The sequence below is a fragment of the Heteronotia binoei genome, unplaced genomic scaffold (genome assembly GCF_032191835.1).
Source record: "Heteronotia binoei isolate CCM8104 ecotype False Entrance Well unplaced genomic scaffold, APGP_CSIRO_Hbin_v1 ptg000294l, whole genome shotgun sequence".
NCBI classification, from domain to species: domain Eukaryota; kingdom Metazoa; phylum Chordata; class Lepidosauria; order Squamata; family Gekkonidae; genus Heteronotia; species Heteronotia binoei.
The window spans coordinates 738,779-766,479 of NW_026800011.1; the positions used below are offsets into that span (position 1 = coordinate 738,779).

The following is a 27,701-nucleotide window of genomic DNA, read 5'->3' on the forward strand; positions in this document are numbered from 1 at the left end:
TTTTTTTACAATAATATACTATTGCATGTTTACTGTGCTGCAAAGCACAAAGTGCTTGAACTGCCTCTCTTCAAGGCTACTGACCAGGCAAGCATTTCTCATGTTCATCCTTGAAGTACAAAAGACAACAAGCATTTAGATCTCACTTCAGTCAGCTGGAGTGCAATGCTTTGAGCAGGAGCTGGGCCCTCTTAAGGAAAAAGGAAGCCACGACAACAATGAATTAAATACTCTGACACTCACATTTTAAAAGCTCAGCTGAGGTTATTGTGTATCTCTATTATTAATCCTAATAAAATGGTAATTGGAGTCATTCCAAAAGACTGAACAGTGTTCATATAAAAGGAGATGCAAAAACAATTTTTTTAAAAAAATGCAGACACATCAGAATGCTCTTTTGTCTTGAGGAACAACTTGGGTGTGTTCTGAAGACTCTACAAAGGTTAAAAAGAAATAGCCTATTATCAAAATTTCCCTTTAAGAGGAGATCAATCACACCTCAAGTCATTGCAGATGTAACACCCCCTGCTAAGTACAAAATTTCCTCAACATGCTTTCTAGGATTACATGTTGCGGACTGTGAATATGGGGAATGTTCTTCAACTCACAGCATGTCATGATTTTGCTTTTGAACAACACTACCTTAGACTCTGGACATAACCTACAGGGAACTGCTCTTGTACAAGCCCCTTTAATTTTAACAGACTCACACAAGAGACGTTTCTCAGTAGATTTGGCCCATGGAATGCTACAAAAAGTGCTTCATTTGCAAACTCAGTTTAGCTTTCCTAACCATGGCAGTATATTACAAAATATGGTTGCTTTATTTATCAAAGCAAAATGCAGAGTTAACTCAAAGAAGTGAGGTGATTCATTTAAAAAAAAAAACTGCATCAAGTTATTTCCTGCATAAAAATATGTACTTTTCAAATTATTTTAATAAATTAAATATCCCTAATGTTTTGAATATATATCCCTGATAATCTATAAAAGAGGGTTTGCATTAGCAAAATAAATGAACCTCCAAAAAGTACCCCTTCACAAAATGTATTTTAACAATTATAGGTTTTCATCTTCAAGGAATGTAACAATATGTACAACTTTTACATAGTATGACCTATCACCATTCATAGGTTAAAGAGATTTCTATAATCCTTATGCAGCAAAGTCATGTTCAGATGGAGGAAATTGTGAATCTAGATAAATACCACCAGAAAAGTATCAGTTTTAAGACTGTAATTAACTGTTATTGGATCAGTCTTCCGTCTACAGTAGACTTCACAGGAGGTAGCATTTCAGTGAGAAAGAAGAGTTGGAAATAAGGTGCATGATCAGTGTCTTCGCTCTGCGATTTGAAGAGTTCATAGAAAACTTTACAAAAAGACCAATCTTTTTTTTTCTTCCTTCCTCTTGACTGATCAGTTAGGGAGCTTTTTAATATGAACCTGCAATGCAGAATGAAAGTAGCTGATTAAAAACATAGAATATGTTGACAGGGACTTTCCACCCACATCAACAAAAGATGGTTCACTGTGTTTTTTCACTGAGTCAGCCACATTTCTTTCCTGTAAAATCCAACATGGCCTTTTGAGCACCAATCATTGTGACTTCTGGCCAGCTACTCACCCACATGTTCTTTAAAACAAAAATACTGTTTGCAAGATTATATCATAAAATCAAAAGTGAAACTCCTGAATTAATCTAGCCTCAAGTTTTGCCAAACAGATTGATAAAGTAGATAAATAGAGACTGCAATGTGATACTCCAGTCTAAACTCACTGACTTCAATAGGTCTAGACTAGAGTGAATCTGTATAGGATTTCACTGTTTGTTAGTCTAAACTGTCTTCCAAACAGCATGAAAATATTCTGAGAGAGTTAACATAGCACTGGGAAGTCACAGTTCAAAATCTAGTGATACAACTCTAAGTACACAAGAAGCATGCCAAAGGTGCTGTGTTTTTCACATGGAAACAGCATTCATGTGATCTCAGTACATGTCACCTGCAAGTTGAAGCCACATACACTGACTAAAAAAAAAAAAAATCTGTGTGGATGCACAGCCAAATTCATTGAGAAAATCTTAACAGGACATACAAAATTGCCCTATTCCAAGAAAGCTGGTCTACCTTGGAAAGTACTGCATACTTTGGCTGCAACCTTCCAAAGATGCAGGCAGAAGTTTTTCTGTTCCCTAAGAAGCTTTAGTTGGAGATGCAGGGGTTTGAACCTGAGATTTTTTTGTATACATAAGTTGTGGATCCACCAAAATGACTTTCTTACCTCTCCCTTTCTGCTGCAGTTCAAAATTGCTCCCCCAGCTGCTGTTTCTGGAAGAACAGCTTCCCCCTCCCCCTGGAAGGATTTGGCAAAATCCACCTCCCCCTTCTGTCCATGGAAACACTCCACTAGATCCAACCCAAGGCATGTGCTATATCACTGAGCTATAGCTCCTATTCCAATAAGGGTCATAGGATATCACACCACATGTCTGATGCTTAAAGAAGAGTTGCATTTATACCCCACCCTTCACTTGGGAGTCTTACAGCGGTTTACAATCTCCTTCCCTCCCTCTCCCCACAACAGACACCTTGTGAGGTAGGTGGGGCTGAGAGAGTTCTGAGAGAACTGTAACTGATCCAAGGTCACCCAGTAGCTGCATGTGGAGGAGAGGGGCATCAAACCCAGTTCTCCAGCTGAGAGTCCATTGCTCTTAACCACTACACCAAACTTGCTCTACACCAAGCATAAATGTTTGTAAGTTCAACACTTCTAATAAGAGAAGGCTTTTCTGTTTAAATCTTACCTCATTTAGAATTGCCCAGACAGAAGAATTCTGTATTATCAGAAGTCGGACAGCTGCAATAGGATTTAGACTGGGATCAACTGTTCCTTCTGCTATACCATTTTCAAATTTGCCTTTAAAAAACAACAAAAACAACAGCAACAACATATTCTAATCAGGCATAAGAAAACTGAAGTAAAGTTGCTGACAGAAATTTCACAAGACCCAAGTCCAATGTAAAGTTGGCAAAACAAAGCGCTTCCCTGCATAACTTTGCATGAGCTCAGGATGAACATATGAAGCTGCCTTATACCGAATCAGACCCTGGGTCCATCAAAGTCAGTATTGTCTTCTCAGACTGGCAGTGGCTCTCCAGGGTCTCAAGCTGAGGTTTTTCACGCCTACTTGCCTGGATCCTTTTTAGTTGGAGATGCCTGGGATTGAACCTGGGACCTTCTGTTTCCCAAGCAGATGCTCTACCACTGAGCCACCGTCCCTCCCCAACAAGGATCTTGTTTAAACTGTGCTGCAGCCCATACGAAGCTGATATGTGTGCTCTGTTCGTACATCAACGCTATCTGAAAGGGTTACAGATCTCAGTAGTACAACTTAAGCCAACATAACATTGCTGTTTAACAGAGTAGTTTCTTGTACATCAAAGGGAATAAAACAACTGATGTAAAAAGCTGATATGGCACCATAAAATAATCTTCACACAAGTCCTAAACATGTTACTTTCAAATAACATCATAGATGTCAACGGAATTGCAAGACAGGGGGAAATCTTTTAATCAAAGATCAATACATTTTCAGTTCCAATTAAGAAAGCAACATAATTTTATAAATTAAGAAGAAATATTTTGAAACAAGGTCACAACTAATGTAGGTACTTAGAATTAAAAAGTGCTTTTAAAGTTTTGTTCTTTAGGGAAATCTGGAATCTTTGTCAGCCTATAAAGTTGTTAAGGTGCCATAATAGCACTTTACTATCTTACTAAGACAACTGCTGCACTACTATCTGATCTGTGACTGGCTCTTGTTTCTCTTGCCTCCACTTCCATGGGCCTCTAACAGAACAGCAACCAATAGGACAAAGCCAGAAGATCAACTGCCATAGTTATACAACAAATCTCCAGTAGTCACAATTTCTGTAAAATGTACCAGTATTACCTATTCTGAAATATCCATCTTCTAATCGTTTCTCTTTGGTTTCTTTGCTTAATTCCAAGTCTTCACTCTGGAAATCAAGATGTACAACATAAGCACCAATTTACACAATAAGGTAGCAAGATACAAGCAAGCCCATTTTCTGCAGTATTTGAATGTTTATGGGCCTACTGTCTTGATACATTTTCCGACAGATATGGGAGATCTGGGAGTTCCAGGCTTCCCAGTTGTGCACAGACACAATTCAGATCAGAACCACCACATGAGAAAAGAGCCTCACAATCCAGTTCAGGTTTCCAGACCTGAAAAGGTCCCTATGAGCTGCTATTTGCACATTTCAGAAACTTAACCTGCAATCTGTCATTAGATGCTGTCATAACGGGGGGGGGGGGGGGGGGGTGTTGTAATAATTCTCCAGTTAGGGACAGGGGATTCCCCATTTTTGCATGCTTCTGCCTGCCAGCAGCCAATTGGCCAGTGGTTAGAAATCCTCCCCCCCCCCCCCCAACAATATTGCACGAGATGCCTGTGTTACCCAGAAGTGATGTGGGCACGGCAGAGGCAGTGCTCTGGTTTTCAGGCAAAACTCTATGGTTTGGGGGCAATATTACCATAGAGTTCCGCCCCAAAATCAGAGTGTTGCCCCAACATGCCTATGTCACTTCCAGTGATGTTAGCATGATGTGGGCGATGCTTCTGGCTCCAGGAATGTTCCACTCACCCACCCCTAACAGCATCTCAAACAGACCTGGCTATCCTAGATCCAGCATCATCTTGAGTTGGATCTAGTACAGGGCTTCTGTGGACACAATGATTTCCATCCACAAAGCATGACTTTTGCAGCTCCCTTGGGGGTATTTTGGGGAGCCAAAAGAGGCAGAAGTGTAGGGGGTTGGACTAGATGACCCTGGAGGTCCCTTCCAACTCATTCTATGATTCTAAGTAGTATTTCATGGCTGGGAGCCCTTGTGTCCACAGAAACACCGCACTAAATCCAGTCCTTTGACTGTAAGTCTTGTTTATGTTATAGTGTCTTGAGCTTAATCTGAATCGCATCACCAAACAAAGTGCCTCCAATGTCTCACTCAGATCAGAATTAGAGATTTACAGGAGATGCATAGCTGATGCCAAAATGGCAGCCACACATCTCCTCCTCCTTTAGCTCACATCAATATCTACTAACATTAGATATATGGATGTCTACAAGTGTCTGCTTCATTGGCTTCCATAGGGGATAATTAATCTGAAGCATGATGATGTCATGTTCTGTATTTTTATATTACTATCACAGAAACCCTATAGCAGGAAGTCATCTAACTTCTTCTACTTGGGGAGGTGGGGGGTAATAGTTAAAAATGTTAGCATGGCTATACAACCTGACGTATTTCTGCCAAATACTTTCATTCTTCCAGTTCCATCATCCTCAGACACCCGAAGATCTTCTCCCTTAACTGAATCTGTCCTTTCTCCTTCATGCCCTTTATACCTGGAACTCTCTCCCAGAACACCGTCATGATGCCATCTCTCCCACTTCCTTTAACATCATCTTCTAAACCCAGCTCTTGGTCTAACTCTCCATCTTTATAACAAATTTTGAGTCCAGTGGCACTTTTAAGACCAACAAAGTTTTATTCAAGGCATGAGCTGTCATATGCATGCACATGTTTCACTGTGTTTTGTGTCTGAGGAAGTATGCATGCACATGAAAGCTGACACCTTGAATAAAACTTTCTTAGTCCTAAAAGTGCCACTGGACTCAAAATCTGTTCTACTGCTTCAGACCAACATGGCTGCCCTCCTGGATCTATCTATCTCCTTTATTCACACTGTTTAAGTTTCTGAACAGACATTCTTTCTTTTATTCTATCCTTCATCATCTCCATTCCCATTACTAAAGTAAACAAGGTGCAAGCAGCCAGTTGTTACCGACTCAAAGACCGACATCATATCTGATGTTTTCTTAGCAGACTTTTACAGGGTTTGCCATTGCCTTCCCCAGTCATCTACGCTTTATCCCCAGCAAGCTGGGTACTGCAGCTTACAACTCTGCGTCACGGCATTCTTATCCCCATTACTACCTTTTGTCAAAGTGTAGTTTCCTTATAGTTGTTTACTCGGAAGCAGCATGCACAATGATGGCATTCAGCACTGGTGCTAGGGTATCAGTGCTAGGCTGGCACCCCAGGCAAGGCGCACCCCCCTGCCACTGACTTTCCACCCACCACATGCCCTTCCACCCCCAACTCCACCCAAGCTCAGTGGTTGTGGGCCCCAGTTGGCATGCTGGAGTGCACCACCCACTGCCCTGCCACCCCTGTCAGGAAGGGCCTGGCAGCTCCTCTCTTGGCACCAGCCAGCCTGCCTGTCTTCCTCCCTTGGTGGCGGCAGCAGCAAGAAGAGACTCCTCCGACCACCAACGCAGGTGAGCAGAAAGAGGTGAAGAGGCAGTAGGGAGGAGCTGAGAGTGGACATGAAGATGTGGGCACAGTTCCATCCTTCCCACCACGTCTGTAGGAAGAGGGTGGGGGCACCCAGCACCCTGTAGGTCAGGTGGCTGCCCAAGGCGGCCACCTACCTGGCCTACTAAGATGCGCCGGGTCTGGTGGCATTATGAAAACAGCAGTAACTGACAGGATTGTGTAACATCAGTATCCAGATTGATATTCAGGCACAAGAGTAGTAGTACCACTACCTTGAAAACATTTTCAAATATTTCATTCTGCATCAAGGAGAAGCATCTGTCTCCAAGGGTCAAACAACAATAAGTAACACTGAGGAAAAGGCACTGCCATTTCGCAAAGCTGGACAGCCAGCCCTGATCAAAGCACACAACTCAGAAAAATAATATTCCCATTTATTTATTTATTTTTATTTTATTACATTTGTATCCCGCCCTCCCCTGACAGACTCAGGGTGGCTAACAGCATAGTGCTAAAATAAAATTACAATAAAATCATTAAACATTTCATATAATTTTGTACAATTTAAAACAATCCTTCCAGTTTCAGTTTCATTCCCTAGAGTTCAAAATGATGTGGTTAGTTCTTATTGAGCACTACATGTAATAATGATGTTGGATGTTATTTAACGCTCTACATTTATAATGGGATGGGTTCAAATACCAATGCTGTGGGATGGTGGAATAGTGGTCGCCTCCCCATTAGATGTTAAACGCCAGCCTAAACAATTCTGTCTTTCAGGCCCTGTGGAATTGTGGCAAGTCCCGCAAGGCCCTGATGTTTTGGGGAGGGTGTTTCACGGGGCAGGGGCTGCCACCAAAAATACTCTCGCTTTAGTGGTGGTCAGCCGAGCTTCTTTTGGCCCAGGGATCATGAGATTTTGTGAGCTTGATTGAAGTGCTCTCTGAGGCTCATATGGGGAAAGGCGGTCTCGGAGGTAGGCAAGTCCCAGGCCATATTAATTATTAGGGTTGTGGGTTCCTTGCACAAATACAAATAACATTATGTGTCAAGAAGCCAAGTGCCACAATCTAGTTATGCAATTTTAGTCCATATGCTTTTGTTATGTACATTCTGCATCATTTAATCATGGGGTGGTGATGTTAGGAGTTACACTGTGAGGTAAAAGATGAGAGCTTTTGAACAAGTTGTTATACATCCCTCTTGTTTAGCAGAAAAGAGCAAGAATCCAGTAGCACTAACAAAATATGTCACAGGGTGTGAGCTTTCATGAGTCACTGCTCACTTCTTCAGACTCAGGAAAGCTCATATCTAGACACATATTTTGTTAGTCTTTAAGGCGCTTCTGGACTCTTGCTCGCCTCTTCTACTGCTACAACCAGACTAACACAGCTACCCATCTTGAGCTACCCATCTTGAGCCATCTTGATTATCAACAGTTTTGCCTAAGCTTTGTTTGGTTTAGCAGCTCTCCGCTTCTGAAAATAAAATTCCTTATTTGAACCATAACTTTAAAAAATAAGATTAGTAGCTTATAATTCCAAGAAAATAAACAGCCATATTCTCATACGACAGTAAAACTGTCATGAGCTTTCATGTTACTCTGTTGATAGTGATAATGGACTTATCCGCAACCATACCTTGAAAGGTAAAACTTCTACTGTTGTATTGATGAATATATCGCCTGGATGCTCTGGGTTACCACTGTGGAACAGGTATCTAGAAATTTAAAAAAAAAACATAATATACCCACATTAATCACAACTGAGAAATTAGGGGGGTTGGTGAGGGGAGATCTGAAAGATATTCAAAAATATTTGAGAATTTAATAGTAAAACATGGAAACAGGTTGGATGAACTATGAATGGAACAAGAAAATGAATGGCTCCACCACAGGCCTTTGTTATCCCCTCCCCACACCAGGGTCAGGAGATACTTGCCATGTTGATGCCCATTTACCCAACCTCAACAGATCCCTTTGGAGTGCCTCACAATTCTCTCTGGTTCTCAGCACCCTGAACAATTTAGTGTCATCAGCAAACTTAGCCACTTCACTGCTTACTCCCAATACCAAATCATTAATGAACGTTAAAAAGCATTGGACCTAGTACTGAGCCCTGTGGCACCCCACTACTTACCACCCTTCACTGAGAAAATTGCCCATTTATACTCACTCTGTTTCCTGTTAATTAGCCAGTTTTTGATCCACAAGAAAACTTGTCCTTTTACCCCATTAAGCTTACAAGCTTACTTATCAAAAGCTTTCTGGAAGTCATGGTAAACAACATCTATTGGGTCCCATTTGTCCACATGTTTGTTCACCCCTTCGAAGAACTCTAACAGGTTAGTAAGACAAGATCTTCCCTTACAGAACCCATGCTGAGTCTTCCTCAACAATTTTTGTTCATCAATGTGCCTACTAATTCTCTCTTTAATAACAGTCTCCACTAACTTTCCTGGTATTGAAGTCAGACTGACTGGCCTGTAATTTCCTGGATCTCCTCTGAAACCCTTTTTAAAGATGGGGTGACATTAGCTACCTTCCAGTCCTCAGGAATGGAGGCAGATTTTAATGAAAGATTACATATTTTTGTCAGGAGATCCACAATTTCACCTTTGAGTTCTTTCAGAACTTTTGGATGTATGCCATCCGGACCTGGTGACTTATTAGTTTTTAATTCGTCTATCAGTTGTAGGACCTTCTCTTTTGTCACCTCAATCTGACTCAGGTCTTTCAACACCCCTTCCAAAATTAGTGGTTCTGGAGCGGGCAAACACTTCTCGTCTTCCACAGTGAAGACTGAGGCAAAAAATGCATTCAGCTTCTCAGACATTTCCCTATCCTCCTTCAGTAATCCTTTTACCCCTTGGTCATCCAAGGGCCCCATTGCCTCTCTGGCTGGTTTCCTGCTTCTAATGTATTTGAAGAAATTTTTATTGTTGGTCTTTATGTTTTTTGTAATATGTTCCTCATAGTCCCTTTTTGCCTGCCTGATCACAGACTTGCATTTTGTTTGCCACAGCCTGTGTTTCCTTTTATTAACCTCACTTGGGACTAGCTTTCCACCACTTAAAGGAATCTTTCTTACCTTTTACAGCTTCCACTACTTTGTTTGTTAACCATGCAGGCTTTTTTAAATGCCTATTTGTGCCTTTCCTGACTTTCCCCACTGACTTTCCCCACTATTTTGACCCAAAGCATTTCTAGAAGCGAATCTAATTCTCTGACCTTCTCAATCTTACTGATCTCAATCTTATTCTCTGACATACAAAGCCACCCCACCTCCAACTCTTCCCTCTCTATCCTTCCAATATAATTAATATCCAGGAATCACTGTATCCCACTGAGAAAGTACAGAAGTTATTGTGTTAAGAAGATTAGCTATAGACAATGTATTAGCTAAAAGGCCAAACTGAGTAATATTGGTGTGGGGCAAGAAACCCCATTAAAAGACTCTTCTCGAGTCACTTTCATCAAGTTGAACAATTTTTCTCTTTTTTAATGGGCTAAATCAGTTTTTCCAAAATAGGATACTGACTGAAGGTAGCTATATTGGTTGAAAGCAAAACTGAAACGCAAAAATCCATGTAATACCTTGTATTAAGACAAGCCAAAACTACACAGAACTGTGTGTTTATGCAACATATTGAATACGAATGCATGTTACTTTATATTCAGGATGTCTTTTCACTGGAAAGTGGAGAACTGAACATACATACAGCAATGTACTATGCATAGCAGTGTTAAGTAATGGGGAGAAACCATTATATTATTGCCAGTAGGTGGTGTCTCTGCTCATGAAAGAATGCCTTTTATAGCATCTAAAAAGTGAGCTTGCTTTCAGATTTGAGGACAGCTGAAGCTAATGTTTATCTGAGCACAAAGGATAGGATCACGGATACCTGTATATACAAAAAATGGCTTGGATTTCATGCTAGATCTGCCAGTCAAAGAGGAGTTTTCTTGCCTTCCCCGATGCTTCTCCATGCTCCCTGAAAAGCTGCTTTTGGGGGACAGGGGGTACTCAACAGCAAATTGGATGTCTGAAGTGGGAGGGGGTATCGACAAAAATCACCATTCTTCCATTACCGGAAATTTACTGCAAGATTCCAAACCTACACTAAATTTCACATGAGCTCCAAACATAACAGCAGTTAACAGGGGGAGGGGGGGGAGGAATCCAAACAACATTATATCCAAAGGAATAGCTACATTATTATCCTATAGCCAAAATGACAAGGCATCTTGTTAGCCTAAAGGCTAACAAATTTATTGCAACACAAGCTTTAGTGAGCCAGAGCTTGCCCCCTGCCCTGGAGTCCAATGAAGTAGGCTTTGGCTCACTTTTGCTTATGCCAAAATAAATTTGTTAGCTTTTAAGGTATCATGAGATTTTGCTATTATGCACTTGCATATCTATATCCTACACTGCAGGACCATATAACAATAGAGATTTTATTTGTGCTCTATAAGCTTTCATAGTCAAATGAACTGTTCTTTTGGAAAAGGTCAAAATTCCTCCAGTGGCCTGATTTTTACAATAAATGCTATTATGGCTCCTTATACCAAAGGTGAAATAAAATAAAATCATTGTATTTTCAAAAAAGCAGCTGTACATCTCTGGTGGTCATATAACACATGACATTTTTCTAATGGGGGGAAATATGCACAAAGTGGATCATCATGTGTGAAAACTCAGGAGGCATTTTTTTACCATGTTTGCCTAAGTTTGTTAATTATACTGCAATTATACATGATACCACTTTAGGAATGGCTCCTAAAGAAACAGAATTGTGTTAAGAAAGATGGTAGCAGTCTTAGTTCAATACTATTTCATTCAAAGATACACCCATAACATCACTATATCTAGAAAAGAGTAGTTATCTTCTGAAATTGAAAGATTTTAGTCTGCCTTTTACAAACCTACTACATATACCCCATGCAACATTTGTACATGTGATTATGTTACATGAAAGATGATAAATACAGTATTACAGCCTGCAATAACAGACTAATAAGGTGAGTGGCCACACAACACTGTCAGTTCTCACAGATCCCTGCAACATTCAATGCCTTTGTCCATTATATCCTTCTGAATTGCCTCCTTGCGTTGGAAGCACCACTTTTCTGATGAGTCTATATCTTTCTCAAGGGTGGGCTTTGGAAGACTGAACTGGAAGACTGTTGTCCTTATCTTTAGAAACTTTCCCACAGAGATTCCTGAGATTCAGTTTTGTTCCCCATGCTCCAGCATCTACATGAAACTACTAGGAGTGAATTGCTATAATATTCAAAGAACACTGATCACATTTGTGCCTTGTCATGAAATCCAAGTGAGGTGACTGCTTCCCTCAAGCACACTAGATTTGAGGTGAACTGTATGAAGCAGAACAGACAGACTTTATCCAGTAGAAAGGTATGATGGTGGGTATTCTGTGGACTGTCTAGTGGGCAAAAATGCTCCTTGATAGGAGCACTCATCAATTTGTAAGGCAGATTCATAGCATGGGAATGCTACTAGTCCTAACATTAATGCTGAATTCCCAGCTGGCAAGGCAACTGTGCCCACTGTTATACAACAGAAACCAGGGGACTCCCCCAACAAGAGTTGTCTTTTGATGCTAAATGATGACTTTTCTGCATGGCTGTATGTATGTGTTTTTAAGCAGCAACACAGTTCCGGCTGGCCTTTTTCTACAAAAAAAAAGTTCTTTTCTTCTCAATCACCTTTAATAGGAACTGAAATCTCACAATGCGCCACTGACTCACAAAAATTAGATCAAAAGTATCATGAGTAAGCCCCATTCAGTTGAACAGGTCTGAACTTCTTCAAATCAATGGCCAGCACTACTGCAAGTGATCCCTTAATTACTTGGTTCCTGACTTTGTTAAACTCACAATCTGTTATAGTTTGTTTTCTCTCTCTAGTTTCAAAAATATTGATTTGTTTCTGTTGCAACAATTTTAGAATTCTGAATGCAGAGAACAAGCTGTTTGTGCAATGTGACGAATTCCTTACAGAATAATATGTACATTTACATATAAACAGGTTTTGTAGCCTGGTCATATCCCATCATTTGTTTTCTGGTCATAAATATGTTTGCCTCAAAACTGACTGTGATACAAAAACTGATTGTGATGCAAATAAATGATGTGAAAACGGTTTTGTAAAGTACTGTAAAATCAACCATTTTTAGTTGAAAGGACCACCCTGGATTCGCACTACCTGTTTTTCAGGACAGAAGCCTCTGTAAAGTAGGCTCATTTTTTGGCATTTAAAGATCACTAATTATATTGTCAATGGGAACAAAATCAAAACTGATCTCCTAGAGAGAGGGACATCTATAAAAATTGAGTTTGAAATGGTCATGTTTAAATTACTGGTTAGCTGAGATGGAAAACCTGTGGTTTTAAATCTAATTGCTCAAACTGAATAGAAAATCAATCTTCCTCAATTTGAAATAATGTCCCCCTTTTGCTGAGAGAGAAAACACCTAATTTGTGCTCTGCTTCCCACTGTTATAGTTCATCAGGAGTACTTAAGTAGAGCTACCTGATACAGAACAGGACATATTTAATATTTAGTATTAGGATATTAGAATATCATTTCTGCTGCAATGGAGGAGGTGAATGAGAAGACTGTGGTTGTATTCAGACAGCACAACAACCAGAAGGGCACAGTGATGGGCACAGACACACAGGCTGTTTCTTTCTTTGGGTTCTCCTCTGGCTCCTCCCCGTGTCCACAGCATAGTTTAAAGCTTTTTTGGTTTGGGAAGCCTTTAACCAACCTCCACTTTGTTGTGATGCCCAAATGCATCAATGTAGAGTTCATACAGCACATATCCATACAAACCTGAATTTTAAACCTTAGTTCCAGTTTTCTGCTGGGGAGGAGGGGGAGCTTCAATTCAGCCAAGCACCTGCATTATGATATCACACCTAAATAACATTTGACTATCAGCTTCCCAAACCACAATGGCTTCAATAATGTGAGGGGAGATGCAAGGGCATATGATCACCCCCTCCACCAACAGTAATGTCCATGCATGTAACAGACAAACCTGTTTGTCATGTCATCCAAACACAACCAATAAAAACGGAACTTTTTAACTGTAAAATGGATTTGTGATGATAATGCCTATGCTTGCCAGAAGGTTTGGACAAGAGCTTGATGTTGCACGGCTTCTGTTTTACAACAGGCATTTTCGGGCAGTTTGCAAAGCTTATACTGTTGCCTGCCTGTCTGCCCCTAACTGCTCCATCAGGGAACTCCAAACACCTTCCCCATCAGTGCCCTCAGAACACCTTGCTTAGCTTGCCCCCCTGTCTTAAAAGGACAACCCTCTGTTCAAAAAATATGAAAAAACTAATATTTCAAAAAGGCTAGATGAAGATTATCCAACAGACTCTTCCCAAAATACACACTTGCTTTTTAAGTTCCACAAATAAAACAAAGACAGGACAAGTCTTAGACAGGACAAGATAATTTCAATTAGACCAATAGCTGTTTCTACAAATTTGCAGCAGCCAGAGCAGTCTCTGCTCTATAGAACACCGTTCTGCCACCCCTCACGAAACAAAGGCAGAAGGTCAGTGCCTCAGATGGGACTGAAACTAGACAGCAGTATCAGGAGCTTGCAGAGGAGTGGACTACAGTTCTATTCTTTTAAATTAGAGGTTACATTGCTACCAACTCCGCACAAACTAGCTCAAACATGCATTATGAATCTAGCACCAACCTAAGAAAGTTGTCTAGGGATTTGTAATGACAACGCTCAATGCTCAAGCTTAGAAGCCTCTTTCTCTCATACACACTATACTCAAAAAATTATTTTCTAGGTCAGCCTTAGGACTGTATCACTGTCTCAACTCAAAATTCAACCACTATCAAATTTCTCCATAGCTAGCAACATCCCTCTTACAAATATAGCTTATCTTTCCAGAGAAGGAGTTAGTTATTTTGCAGGAGTGGAAAAGCAGCACCAGAAGAACATGGCTCTATAATGGTTATATGCAAGAAGGAGTACAGAATCCAAGTTTAATCACTGTACTAGATACTTTCAAGATCTCTCTTTCCAGGTGGTTAGTTTTGTCCCAATGGTATTTTAAGAGTATTCAAAATAAACTCCATTTCAAACTGCAAAGCAAGCAAGTGAAACCTACCTCTCTATATTAACAGGCTTGTCAAATTTAAACAAGATGTAGTCCCCAGCAATTGGTGTAACTGCCCAGAAGAAGTCTTCACCCATGTAGGCCTTTTCAAGGGCATGCCCCTGATAGACCTTTAAAGTCGTTGAAACCTCTGCAGGTGGGTTCACGTGAATTTTATGCAGTAATGGTTTCAAGAAGTCTTTGTCCTAATCGAACAGAAGACAAGAAAGGCAGTTAAGCTGGCCATGAACTTTAATTGTTTCTGTATGAGTGAATCAGAGAGGTTTTTTAGATTTTGGGGTTACAACATTTATATTATTCATTTTCTGCATATTTTACTGCAAAACATTTGCAATTAAAGGTTTGAGATTAAAAACACTTTTTAAAAATAAGATCAAGACATTCTGTCTGCCTATTAGCAAACAATTTTACCCAGTAACAATTTTTGTTACAATGTTTTTCCTTTAAGAATTCAGACTTGGATTGCACTGCTGGAACTCTTCACAAATGTATAGGTGGAGTTGCCTTACACCCTTAGTACATCTATATGAATGCTGTCTGCTCTACAGGCAGCAACTCTTCAAGATCTCAGCAGAAGACAATCTGTACCATCCTTTCTGTTCAAGATCTTTTTAACAGGACATGCTAGGGGACTGACTGTGAGACCTTTTGGCAAAGAATGTGCTCTCATACTGAGCTCTCTCCTTCACTCCAGAGGCCACTGCTTGATTAAAGCAACTTAAAAACTCAAGAAAGTCTTTAGCAGCAAACTGCACGTTTCTCCTTTAGGGAAATTCAAAATGTAAAATCTAGTGTTAACAGATACGGACTACAGCACACAATGAAAAAATAAATGCAAACGATTCAGCCTTCTGTATTCTTAACAAAAATAGTTGCAATGGTTAAAGAAAAGCATAATATTCTGGAAAGCCACAACCTATGAGCTTTAAAAAGCACAAAATAAGCTAGAGCAGTGCTTACTTATGCAGAGTTCACTTCTTCAGATATAATGCAACAGTGGAAACCACTTTACCTCATTTTTACAGAAAATTACATCAGCTACAACATCTTGGGCTTATCTACTTGCACATCATTCAATTTAATATATACCATCATGTGCCAAGAATGCCCTTGTCCTGTCTACATAGGATAAATGTGACAGTCCCTACAAGAAAGAATCTATTAAGACAAACCTGACAAGAAACTGAAATAATAAAAAGTGTCTGTTTTAACTTTAATCTTCCCAAACATACTGTTGCAGAGCTAAAAGTCACTGCTCTGAAGGGAAAACTTCAAAAGGAATACACAGCACAGAAGTACTGAATTATCATTAAATTAAACATCTATTGTCCTGGCTTAAACTGAGTTTTGGGATTCCTTATTCATTATAATTTCTAATAATCCAAGATTATTTGTAATACAGACATAAATGTAAAGGAAGGCGGCTGAGCCGTGAAGGTGCTCGGCCCCCTTCCAGTCTGCATTCCATCCCAATGGTGACAGGTGGTGGGGTCAGGTTGAATTACTCGCCTCCGTCACTGGTGTTATGTAATGCCAGGTCCATAAATAATAAGACCTCAGTCCTTCGGGATTTCCTGTGTGAACAGGATATGGACCTGGCATGTGTGACTGAGACCTGGGTACGTGATTTGGAGACAGTAGTGCTCTCCCAAGTAGCCCCCCCAGGGTACTCAGTCTTTCACCAGTCACAGACTAGCGGGGGGAGGAGTGGCCCTATTCATACAGGAGGCTTACTCCTTCTGGGCTCTCCCAACTCCAGAGATCAACGGCATCAAATGTGCAGGTATGAAGTGGGATGTTGGAGAGGGTTTGGCAATCTAACACACCAGCTAGCGCCTTATCATCCCTGATGGAGGCCTCAACAGGCTGGGCATTGGAACACCCAAGGCTTTTAATCCTGGGTGACTTCAATGTCCACGCCGATGACGCGAACTCCAATCAGGCGACGGACCTAGTGTCATCCATGGGTACGCTAGGACTCTCAATTTTTAACACCCACACATCAGGCCGGGCACATGCTGGACTTGATCTTTGCATCGGGGGTACAGTGGCCCGAATTACTGCTGATGCAGTGCCATGGTCAGACCACTATGTCCTGAAGGCCCGTATGGATGTGCCACCCCTAACCCGTTTAGGCGGTGAGCGTTTTTTAGCTTGCCCGCGGAACCTAATGGACCCAATACGTTTCCAGAGGGAACTGTAAGGTTCCTGGCCCCCTGGCGATTTTCTCGATGACATGGTTGAGTCCTGGCAAAATCAGCTCACCACAGCCATTGATGAGATCGCTCCCTGGCGCCCTCTGCGCCCTCGTTCAAAGATGGTGCTGTGGTATAACACAGAACTGCGGTTGATGAAACGGAGGCTCAGACAGCTAGAAAGGCAGTGGCAGCGTACTCATGATGAAGTGACCAGAACATCTTATAGAGAGTATATGAGATCCTATGAGATGGCAGTCAAAGCCACAAAGAAAGCTTACTTTGCGACCAAGATTGCATTTGTGAATTCACGCCCGGCTCAATTATTTAGTATTATTCGGATCCATACAACTCTGCCACAAGGCAGACCAAATCGTAGGGAATTGGACATTGGCTGTGAGACTTTTGCAACCTTCTTAGCAGATAAGGTCTCATCGCTCTGCTGCGACCTCCCTGCCACAATTGAAACAGTATGTGAGCTCGAGGCTCCATGCCTGTTTTCTGGATCGGCTTTAGACAGTTTTACAACACTCAGCCTGGAGGAAGTTGACAGAATCCTTTCCACTGTGCGCCCAACAACGTGTGATTTGGACCCTTGCCCATCCTGGCTGATTAAAGCATGCCGGATGGAGCTTCGATATCCTATATGGGATATTGTAAATAGATCCCTCTCTGAGGGGCTTTTCCCAAGGCCCCTCAAAGAGACAATAGTTCATCTCCTCTTGAAAAAAACAACATTAGACCCGGCTGAATTGGCACACTATCGGCCGGTCTCAAATTTACTCTTTTTGGGTAAAATCATTGAGAGCGCAGTAGCGCTGCAGCTACAGAGCTTTCTGGAGAACACTTCCGTCCTAGACCCACACCAGTCCGGCTTTCGCCCAGGTCATGGGACGGAGACAGTGCTGGTCGCCCTGGTAGATGATCTTCAGCGGGTCGCCAGTGCTGATGTTGTTGGACCTGTTGGCGGCGTTCAACATAGTTGACCATCAGTTACTGGTCCACCGCCTTGCCGATGCAGGGATTCAGGGGTTGGCCTTGCAATGGCTCTCCTCTTTTCTCCTCCGTTGGGGACAAAGGGTGGCGATCGGGGGACAATCGTCCCAGAGATATCCGCTTAATTGTGGGGTGCCTTGGGAGCGGTGCTCTCCCCAATGTTGTTCAATATCTATATGCGCCCCCTTGCCCAGATTGTCCGGAGATTTGGGCTGGGTTGCCATCAGTACGCTGATGACACCCAGCTCTATCTGCTGATGGATGGCCGGCCTCTGCCCCAGAAAATTTAGTCCTGGAGCTGCAAGCCATAGCAGGGTGGCTCAGGCTGAGTCGTCTGAAGCTGAATCCGATAAAGACAGAGGTCCTTTGCTTGTGTTGTGGTGGTCTGGGAAGGGAAATCCCTCTACCAGCTTTCGATGGGGCACCACTGATACCAGCGCCCAAAGTCAGAAGCTTGGGGGTGCTACTTGAGCCCACATTGGTAATGGAGGCCCAGATAGCAGCAACTGCAAAATCTGCCTTTTTCCACCTTAGGAGGGCATGACAGTTGGTCTCCTTCCTGGAGCGCAGCGACCTAGCAACTGTGATCCATGCAACAATCACCTCGAGACTAGACTACTGCAATGCCCTCTACATGGGGCTGCCCTTGTCTCAGATCCGGAAACTGCAGTTGGTGCAGAACATAGCAGCCAGGCCGTTATTGGGTCTCCCTATACGGGAGCACATACAGACAAGGCTGCGGGAACTGCCCTGGCTGCCAATAGTATTCCAGATTCGCTACAAGGTGCTGGTAATTACCTTTAAAGCCCTATATGGCCAAGGACCTGTCTACCTTAGGGACTGTCTCTCCCCACATGTTCCCCTGAGGGTACTTAGATCTGGATCACAGAATTTACTGTCAATCCTCAGGCTGAGGGAGGCGAGACTGAAGGCTACCAGAGAAAGAGCCTTCTCAATTGCTGCCCCCACTGGTGGAACCAACTCCCAGAAGATGTTAGGGCCTTGCAGGACCTTGCCCAGTTCCTCAAGGCCTGTAAAACAGCTCTATTTCGACTTGCCTTTAGTTAAACTACAGTATAAATAGATGCCCAACATCGCTGAATGTAATGGTACCAGCACCAAAAATTGTTTTACATTATTTTAAACTGTTTTAAATTGTTAATTGGTAATGATTGTTAATTTTAATTGTTTGCTTACTGTTCTATTGTTTGGGTTTGATTGTTGTTAGTCGCCCTGAGCCTGTTTCGGCGGGGAGGGCGGTGTATAAATGCGAGGAATAAATAAATATCATAACCCTTCATAGATGTAGGTCCATTTTATCATGCTTCAAACTGCCTCTTAATTAGTTAGCTTCTTTATTAGTTATCTACTGTACCTTCATATATGACAGACTCCAGAACTTCTGACCTTTCCCATCATCCATTAAAATATCCAAATGGCTGAAATCCCCATAGAATCTTATCTGATACTAGGGTTCTTCGTGCTCAACTCCTCCATCTTTCCTTCTCCCCTTCCTAGGGTTGCCTGGTCCAACTCAGGAAATATCTGGGGACTTTGGGGGTGGAACCAGGAGACTTTGGAGGTGACACTAGGAGCAAGGTTGTGATAAGCACAATTGAATGCCTAAGGGAGTTCTGACAATCACATTTAAAGGGACTGCACTCCTTTTAAATGCCTTCCCTCCATTTGGAAATAATGGAAGATAATGGCACCTTCTTTTGGGGCTCATAGAATTGGACTCCTTATAGTCCAATCTTTTTGAAATTTGGGTGGAGGTTTTGAGAAGAGGCACGAGATGCTATGCTGAAAATTTGGTGCCTCTACCTCAAAAAACAGCCCCCAGGGCCTCAGATACCCATGGATTGATTCTCCATTATACTTATGGGGAGTGGTCTCCATAGGGAATAATGGAGTGCACAGCAGACATTCTGCCCCCTCCCCCCGCTTTCTGTTAACCCTTATGTGGGGGGAGGGCCTCCAAACCGGGGGATCTCCTGCCCCCAGCAGGGGACTGGCAACCCTACCCTTCTGCAATTTTCTGTCAAATGAGGTAAACGGGTTTTTTTCTTCCCACTGTATCTGAAGAAGTGAGCTCTGTCTCATGAAAGCTCACAGTGGAATAAATGCTATTATTCTCTAAAATGACACTAGACTTTTATTTTGTTTTGCTGCAATAGACTATCACAGTTATTTCACTGCAATTCTTATGGAGAGACATTTCAACCAGGGAAGTCTATAGTATCAGAAAAGTTTAACAAAAGACAACGTTCTGTTACCACTATCCCATGTTTAGGAATAATTACACTATGCAATTCACACCAGCTTTAATCAATGGACCAGTTACTGTGAACTGACCTAGTAAGGAAGGAAATATATCATATATTTCAAATACTCACTGTGAGCTTCTGAATCTTCCCTGCTAGAGAGGAATGCAGGCCAACATGCTGGAAAAGAGAAGGCCTGAAGCGTATTCTAAGGTTTGATTTCTGCCGATCACAATGTTTCTTAAAAGAAAATTGGGGGTGTTAGAATTAGTCATCCCTTATGCTGAAGGCACAGACACACGTATTACAACTGATGGAAATGTCCTATGATCAGTACTGGATTAAACCCTGTGGAGGCCCCTCAGCAGTCAAAATTTGCGGGGGGGGGGGGCTTTGCAAATTATCTCAGAGTTGGAGTGCCCGCCCCACCGCCTGGGGCCCCCACTGTAGCCTGCAGGCACCTTCTCAGAAGCCCCTTTGACAAAGCTGTGGGGGAGAGGCAGAGAGAGGCAAACTTGGCAGCAATGGCAGCAGCAGCCGCATCAGGCAAGTCGGGCAAAAAGCAGCTCAATTGCTGGCTGCATGTGCAGGCTGGGAAGGCTGCAAGCAGGGGTGAAAATGGGGGGGAGCTGGACCAGGCCCCTAAAGGTGTGGGAGCCCATAGGCCAATGCCTAGCTGGCTTAATTGTTAATCCAGCCCTGCCTGTGATGGAATCAAGTGCACCTATCACTTGACCATCATCATCCTGGAACTGTGTATCTTTCAGATATTTTAGAGTGCACACTAAGCAGCTAACTCCACCTTGCACCCCTGCCCAAATATACCTTTTAATGCCTACAGATCTAAAGAAATTAGAAAATATTTGTAATCCATTGCTTTTGCTATACAATATTGTTTTAAATGTCATGTTTTCTAAAAAGAAACCATCGGACAGAATTCTACCATCCCGTGCATGAAAAGTTAATTTTCCCATGTTCCTCTCAACTGCTGCAGTTCTTTCTGACCCTGGAAATGACCTTTGAGAGACCCACAAAGAGGAACAGCCATGTGGGTTGAGCACGCTGGAATGATGAAGAACAAAGAGATAAAATTGTGAGAATTTGAAGGGTTGTCACTTAGAAAATGTCAGTGACCTGTGCCTGCTGGCAACAGAGGACAGAACTTGCAAAAATGGGCTTAAATTAAGGGTGGGAAGGTACCAGCTGGATATTAGGGGGAGGGGAACTACAGTAAGAGTTGCTCAGCAGTGGAATCAGCTACCGAGGGAGGTGGTGAGCTCCCCCTCACTGGCAGTCTTTAAGCAGCAGCTGAACAAACACTTGTCAGGGATGCTATAGGCAGATCCTGCATTGATCAGGAGGTTGGACTAGATGGCCTGTATGGCCCCTTCCAACTCTCTGAATCTATGATTCTATCCTCCTCTGCAAGCACAGTATCCTTGAAAGGAGGAGAGAGTTATTTCATCCCTTTGCCCCTCCTCAGTCCAGCATGATGGTTCCTCTGCATGCACTCTGCAGCCCTAGGAATAATCTTTAGGGGGTTCTTCTGAATACTGTGAAGGTAGGGACAACAGTAAACAACTGGAAAGACAGCTCTTGGTAATATCTAGCACTGTGAGTAAGCTTGGATTCTGTACTTCTGTTTGCCCAAAATGATCCTCCATTGCAGAGCATGTTTTTCCAGAAGTGCAACAATGGAATAGAACGTGAGAGAACTTGTGTGCCTACCCACACATGGATACTAACCATTTCCATTTAGATTCTACACATGCTAGTGACCAAGGAGCCTCTCACCAATTTCACTGCATAACACATGCTTCCATTTGTAAGACCATATACACAAGACCATAATGGGAAAGAGACACCTCTTCCCTTCCTCTTACACGTCCTTTCTCACATTTACAGCATGTAACACACAGCACCCTCACCAGAAATATTAAATACAGTTAAAATTCAAAGTGAACTTACTGCATCTTTCTCAGGGTTGCAAACTTTCACCCAAAGAATGTGATCCAAGAGCCAGTCGATAGGTTTTTCCTTATAAAACATAAATATGAACTCTACAATGAGAGTAATATCTGGAGATTGGAACATTTTTCCTGCAAGAATTTTAAAATAGCATCAACAACTGCCCTGTGTTTTAAAACTGTAAAACCAGACTGTCAAGAGAAAGGACTAGTTTAACTAAAAGTGTTCTAACTTGAATAATTGAAGAAGTAACCTAGAGGTTATTGCATCTGATAATTTCTGCACTAACATGATCTGTTTAATACTTTTTACATTTCATCAAAAATTCATTTTTAAAAAGGTTGGAACTAGAATCACGTGGGGGCATAAGTACTGCATAGACAGAAGGTCAGGGCCTGAAGAAGAATATAGGAATGGTGCTACACAGACCTTCCTCTTGCCTTTTACATATATAACAAAACAAAAAACAGAGTTCTTCCTCTCTTCAAGGATGTTGGAAAAATTCTTCTTTAAAAAAATGTAGATTCTTAAACTCTGAATGCAAGGTTATATTCTAGAACTTAATGGGGCCTAATGATTACAAGTCTGAATAATTACAAGACTGAAGGCCATTCAAGTCATGTAAGTTAAGAATCTGTCATTTATTTCAGGCCTGCAGTCATGACTATACACATTATTCTGATTTTCAACTGCTGAGTTATATCACAATAATTTACAAACAACCTAACATGTTGAAGTGCAGGATGAACTTTTTAGTGGCTCTTTTAAAAATATTAAACTTATTGCATGTTATAAGAAGCTCTTTACATTTTCATGCTTCATTTTCAGCATAAGACTGTCAATCTAAGATTTCCAGTTGAGCCCATTTCAAAAAGAAATTCCCTTACCAATGAATCCCAGCTGAGAAAACTCAAGAATCATCCAGTCTTCAGAGGACAACTGAAGCGCAAAATTTTTAATTGTGCTGAAGTAATTCTGCTTGACAACGATGTCATCCTCCAGCTAAGGAAACCAAACAGCTACATTAAAAGCAAGACCAGCAAAACAGAGAAGTGGTGAAATGGGAAAAAAGACAAAGCACATTTCAAGTCAAACACATTTTAAACCTACCCATATGACTGGCCTCCAGGGCAATAAACTATGAAGGCATTTGGAAATCATGCAAGGAAGACAATAATTGCTTTATTTTATAATTGTTCACCTACTGATTAAACGAATGCATGGGAAACCACTAAATACATTGAAGGTTGCCTTGCCTCAACCCCACACACTATCTAGTGCTCAAAAACATATATGGCTTCAGCAGGATCTCTCCTACCTAAAACACTTTAGATATTTTAATCAAACAGACCCCATTAAATCATTCTTTTTTTAAAAAAAAATAAGGTATTGATAATAATCCCAAGTAATAAAATAAAATATTAATGGTTCTAATACAGTCTTCCAACTATGCAGGGATCCAACTATGGTGGTAAAAAGATGCAAAGAATAATTCAGCAATGTTCTTATACCATGTCCCTCCGTGAATTTGGTCTTTAAATGGTGAAAGGATACTTTTTGGCTCTCTGAAAAATATTACAGAAGTATTACAAAATTAATTTTGGCAGGCTTTGACTAACTGTGAAAAAGCCTTATTAGATTCACTGGACCAGTTCAAAGCCTTATTAGATGCACCGGCCCAGTTCAAATGTCATGCACTGAGATTACTACACTATGAAGACCACCTCATACACCTGGAGTATACTTCCCCCTCCTAACAAATCCCCCCCTCACTCTTCTGATTAAAAACAACAACCTGGCCCTGGGACATCTGCAACGGGACACTGTGAACAACCAAAATTGATTCTGCTGAATTAAAACCCAGGTTAAAGATTGTAGTGCTCTATAGTTCTTTGCCTGTAAACCCCATTGGGATCAGCTACTGAACAGTGTATAAAACTTAGCAAAATCATCTCAGTCTCTGATTGGCTTTATTGCAGTTCTTATACAAGTGAAGTCTTATTTATAAAACCTAGCCTTGGCAATTTACAGATGTTTCTGGAATTAAAATCATACTCTGAGTTTAGTAGCTGAAATCTTAAAGTAGACCTTGAGTCCTTTGTTAAAAGTTGTAAAATCGAATAAAATCGAATAAATCGAATAAAATAAATAAATAAATAAAATAGTTTAAATTAAAAACCAAGCAAATCAGCGTTGCTTAGACTTAGCTTCCTTGTTGTCTAAAAATAAGTTAAAAGATATGCAAAGAACCTCAAGTTCCAAGCGGCTAGATTTTCTGATTTAATGCACATGAACACCTCAGTGCATACCACCTGTTTTGACATCCTATCTAAGTAAGAAATGGCTAATAATAGTACTAGCCCCACTCACAGTTGCCTTTATTTATTAGTTTTATAATTCAAACCATAATTTACCTGAATGTAGTAAACACCTTTTTTCTGTGCATACATCATAAGAAAACAATAATCCAGATTTTGCTTTGTCCGCCATCTGAAATTAAAGGTAATTTTATAACTTTTAAAGGTTAACATGCCTGTACACATTAAAGACATAAAATAACCTAGAGCATAATATGGGCACTTGGGAAAAACTGTGGAGGGAGGGGACTTAGGTCATTCCACCTCCTTGGCTCCCACTCCTACAGGCAGGAAGCAGAAGCAGTACAGCCTCCCAAAAATCTTCCCATTAGCCGGCTGCCAGATCCTGGGAGGGCTATGGAAACTGTATTGTAACCAGGCTTAAATTTTATTAGATTATGTTTTATTGTATAAATGATGTTTATTGTGTAAATGGTAAAACTGATTATATGTTTCATCAAATGACCATAATAATAACGAATGGAACTGAACCGCTCCTGGGAGACCACCACCACTGCCAGTGAACTAACTCCCCCAGTGCCGTATCATCCACAAAACTTGTCCGAATAACCTCAAAGTGTATAGGCAGAATCAAGAGAACTGCAGATGGTGTTCTGTTCATAGAATGGTTCCCCCCCCACCTGCCTCTTTCAGTTGAGGCCCCTTGTGCCCCCTCCAAAGTTGCACCCTACGGCAGTGACCCCCAACCTTTTTGGCACCAGGGCCTGGTTTTGTGGAAGACACAGCCTGCGTTGGGGACCCCTACCCTACGGGACCCTTGAGAATGGTGTGGAAAAGTGGCCTGAGGAGAGAATGGCTTGGGGAGAAAATGCACAGAGCCTTCTTACTTTTGCCATAAAAAGCTGTTTCCACTTGGCTTTGAAACCAGCCCTCAGAATTCTTCTGTTTGAGGATAACAATTCTTGAACAGTAGCATACAGAATAAAGTTAACATGCTCTTCAACCCTACTTTGTCATACATTCTGTTCATGAATATGATATGCAAATAAACAAGAATCTATTATATCCATTTTTAATGTATCTTATGAAAATGACAAAGAAGGCATATGCCTGCTCCCACAGTCAAAGAAAACCTACTGACCTGACTCTCTCTTTTGAGTCTCCAAATGTCTCTTTTAAGTTTGTTAGGTCAGGATAGTATGATGCAGGTGGGGCTATTACCTCTACTAAGCCAGAACTTATTTCAGCAGAAAATCTATAAAACACAAAAGTTTTTTTTAGACGTATATGAACATATATATTCTGCAAAACACTCCATTCTAAGTTCCTAGTATGGTGCAATGAACTGAGTGTTGGGCCTGTGCTCAAACATCCATTTGGCCATGAACTGGGCATCTATCAATTAAGGTTGCCAAGTCCAGTTCAAGAAATATCTGGGGACTTTGGGGGTGGAGCCAGGAGCAAGGTTGTGACAAGCATAAATAATAATAATAATAATAACATTTAATTTATATCCCGCCCTTCCCGCCAAAGCAGGCTCAGGGCGCCTGATTGAACTCCAAAGGGAGTTCTGGCCATCACATTTAAAGGGACCACACACCTTTTAAATGCCTTCCCTCCATTGGAAATAATAAAGGATAGTGGAACCTTCTTTGGGGGCTCATAGAATTGGGGGGGGGGAGGGTTGAGGAGAGAAACTGAATGCTATGCTACAAATCTGATGCCTCTACCTCAAAAAACAACCCCCCAGATACCCATGGATCAATTCTCTTATACCCTATGAGAATCGGTCTCCATAGGGAATAATGGAGGGCTCAGCAGATATTTCCCTCCCCGTCCCCGCTTTCTAATGACCCTGAAGTGGGGGAGGGTCTCCAAACTTGGGGGATCCCTTGTCCCCATCTGGGGATTGGCAACCTTACCCTACTATCAGCTTACCTACTGATAAAGAAAAATATTGGTTGAAATCTAAAGACCTGAGAGGCGACTTCCTTGGCTTCAAGCCTATCCTCTCATAGCTGATTCCCCCATCGCTTCTGGGGAACATACTGGGGCAGAATGCAACAAAGCACAATATACCCCAAGTAAAACTTAGCACAATTCTCTGGTATGCTAACTGGGCTCTGTGGTCCTGCCCATAATTAATTATTTACAACTGCAACAGATAATCAGCTACTTGCCCGGTCTATATTTCAGTGCCAGCATACTACAGCTAGGCATAGATGCCAAGCAATCCATTTATTTTATGCCAAAGTAATCTGCTTATGTCAAGCTGAATCCTTTAATCTCATTTACAAATAAAACTATTTAGTTGCCCCATTTGATTTCCTATAATATGCAATCCATATACATATACAGTTTTAATTTTACTGTCAAACAACTATGGAAATAAAAATCAGCTCATAATCAAATTAGTTCTATGACACTTTATCTAATGTTAACTTACTCCTTTTCTAGGCTTGCGACAACACCATTTACGTAATCAAGATCAGTCTGAAAAAAGTAATGAACATTAATTAAAGCAACTTTTTCAAGTGAGAGATGTTTTAATTACTTGTATAAATCTTTCTTTTTGTATTCAGGCAACAGTATCACTTTTTGTTCAACTAACAGTTATTAGAAAGTTAAAAACCACATTTGTTAACACAAGACACCAAATGATTAAAATTTCACCCTTAGAAGCTGTTCAGCACAATGCTGATTCACCAGATTGCTTTTACATTTTATAGTTTTACCATATCCTTCAAGATGAGCACATTGCAATGTTAAGGCAGTCAAAGAAGATATTGCCCACATAATACACTTATCTTGACTTGTTTATGAATGGCATATGTGCCATATTTACCCAAAAGGAAAACAACTCCAAACATAAGATGATCACAAAAGGTTGTACACAAAAAAGGGGTTTTAAAAAAATATTCTACATACCTGTAACTCATTTGCAAATTTAAGATAACAAATTACCACAACCCCACTTTCTTCTTGATGGAGCACCTGAAAAAAAACTTAACTTCCTTTCATGCACTTCCTTTCATGTATGTTTCATGTACATACGGTATGTTGGCAAAATAAAATTCAACAAGGACCAGGAAATGTATAGCTTCCTGATTTCAGGCCTTTTGTTAAGAAAAGTAGCAATTTAAATACATATGTGCTATTTATAAATGAAGCATGTATTTTTGATAACTGTATGTTACAATATTTAAGGGTTTGCTCTTTGTGTTGACAGGACAACATTCACTGGATGCTGTTAAAACTTCTGTTCTCAGGTTCATGAGAGCCCATGTCAGGCTGGGACCAATGTGCAAGGGCAGAGGGGGCTTAAAGCTTTCCCCAAATGCCCTTTTCCCTACCTGAAACAGATCCAGGGAACAACTTTTTTCCCACTGAGAAAAAACCTTGCATTTAGTTTA

At 41.2% G+C, this 27,701-nt stretch overlaps 1 protein-coding gene across 1 annotated transcript; it reads right to left on the reverse strand.

Annotated features, from left to right (window-relative positions):
* LOC132590561 (alpha-1,3-mannosyl-glycoprotein 4-beta-N-acetylglucosaminyltransferase A-like) lies at positions 1–26,781 on the reverse strand (the record flags this gene model as incomplete). Its single annotated transcript, XM_060263498.1, has 11 exons — positions 1–1,445; positions 2,806–2,918; positions 3,955–4,021; positions 8,012–8,090; positions 14,539–14,732; positions 20,135–20,242; positions 21,971–22,101; positions 22,858–22,972; positions 24,385–24,460; positions 25,430–25,543; positions 26,735–26,781. Coding segments are annotated over 11 exons (1,071 nt in total), but the record flags the coding sequence as incomplete, so codon positions are not given.
* Between the last annotated feature and the right edge of the window lie 920 nt (positions 26,782–27,701).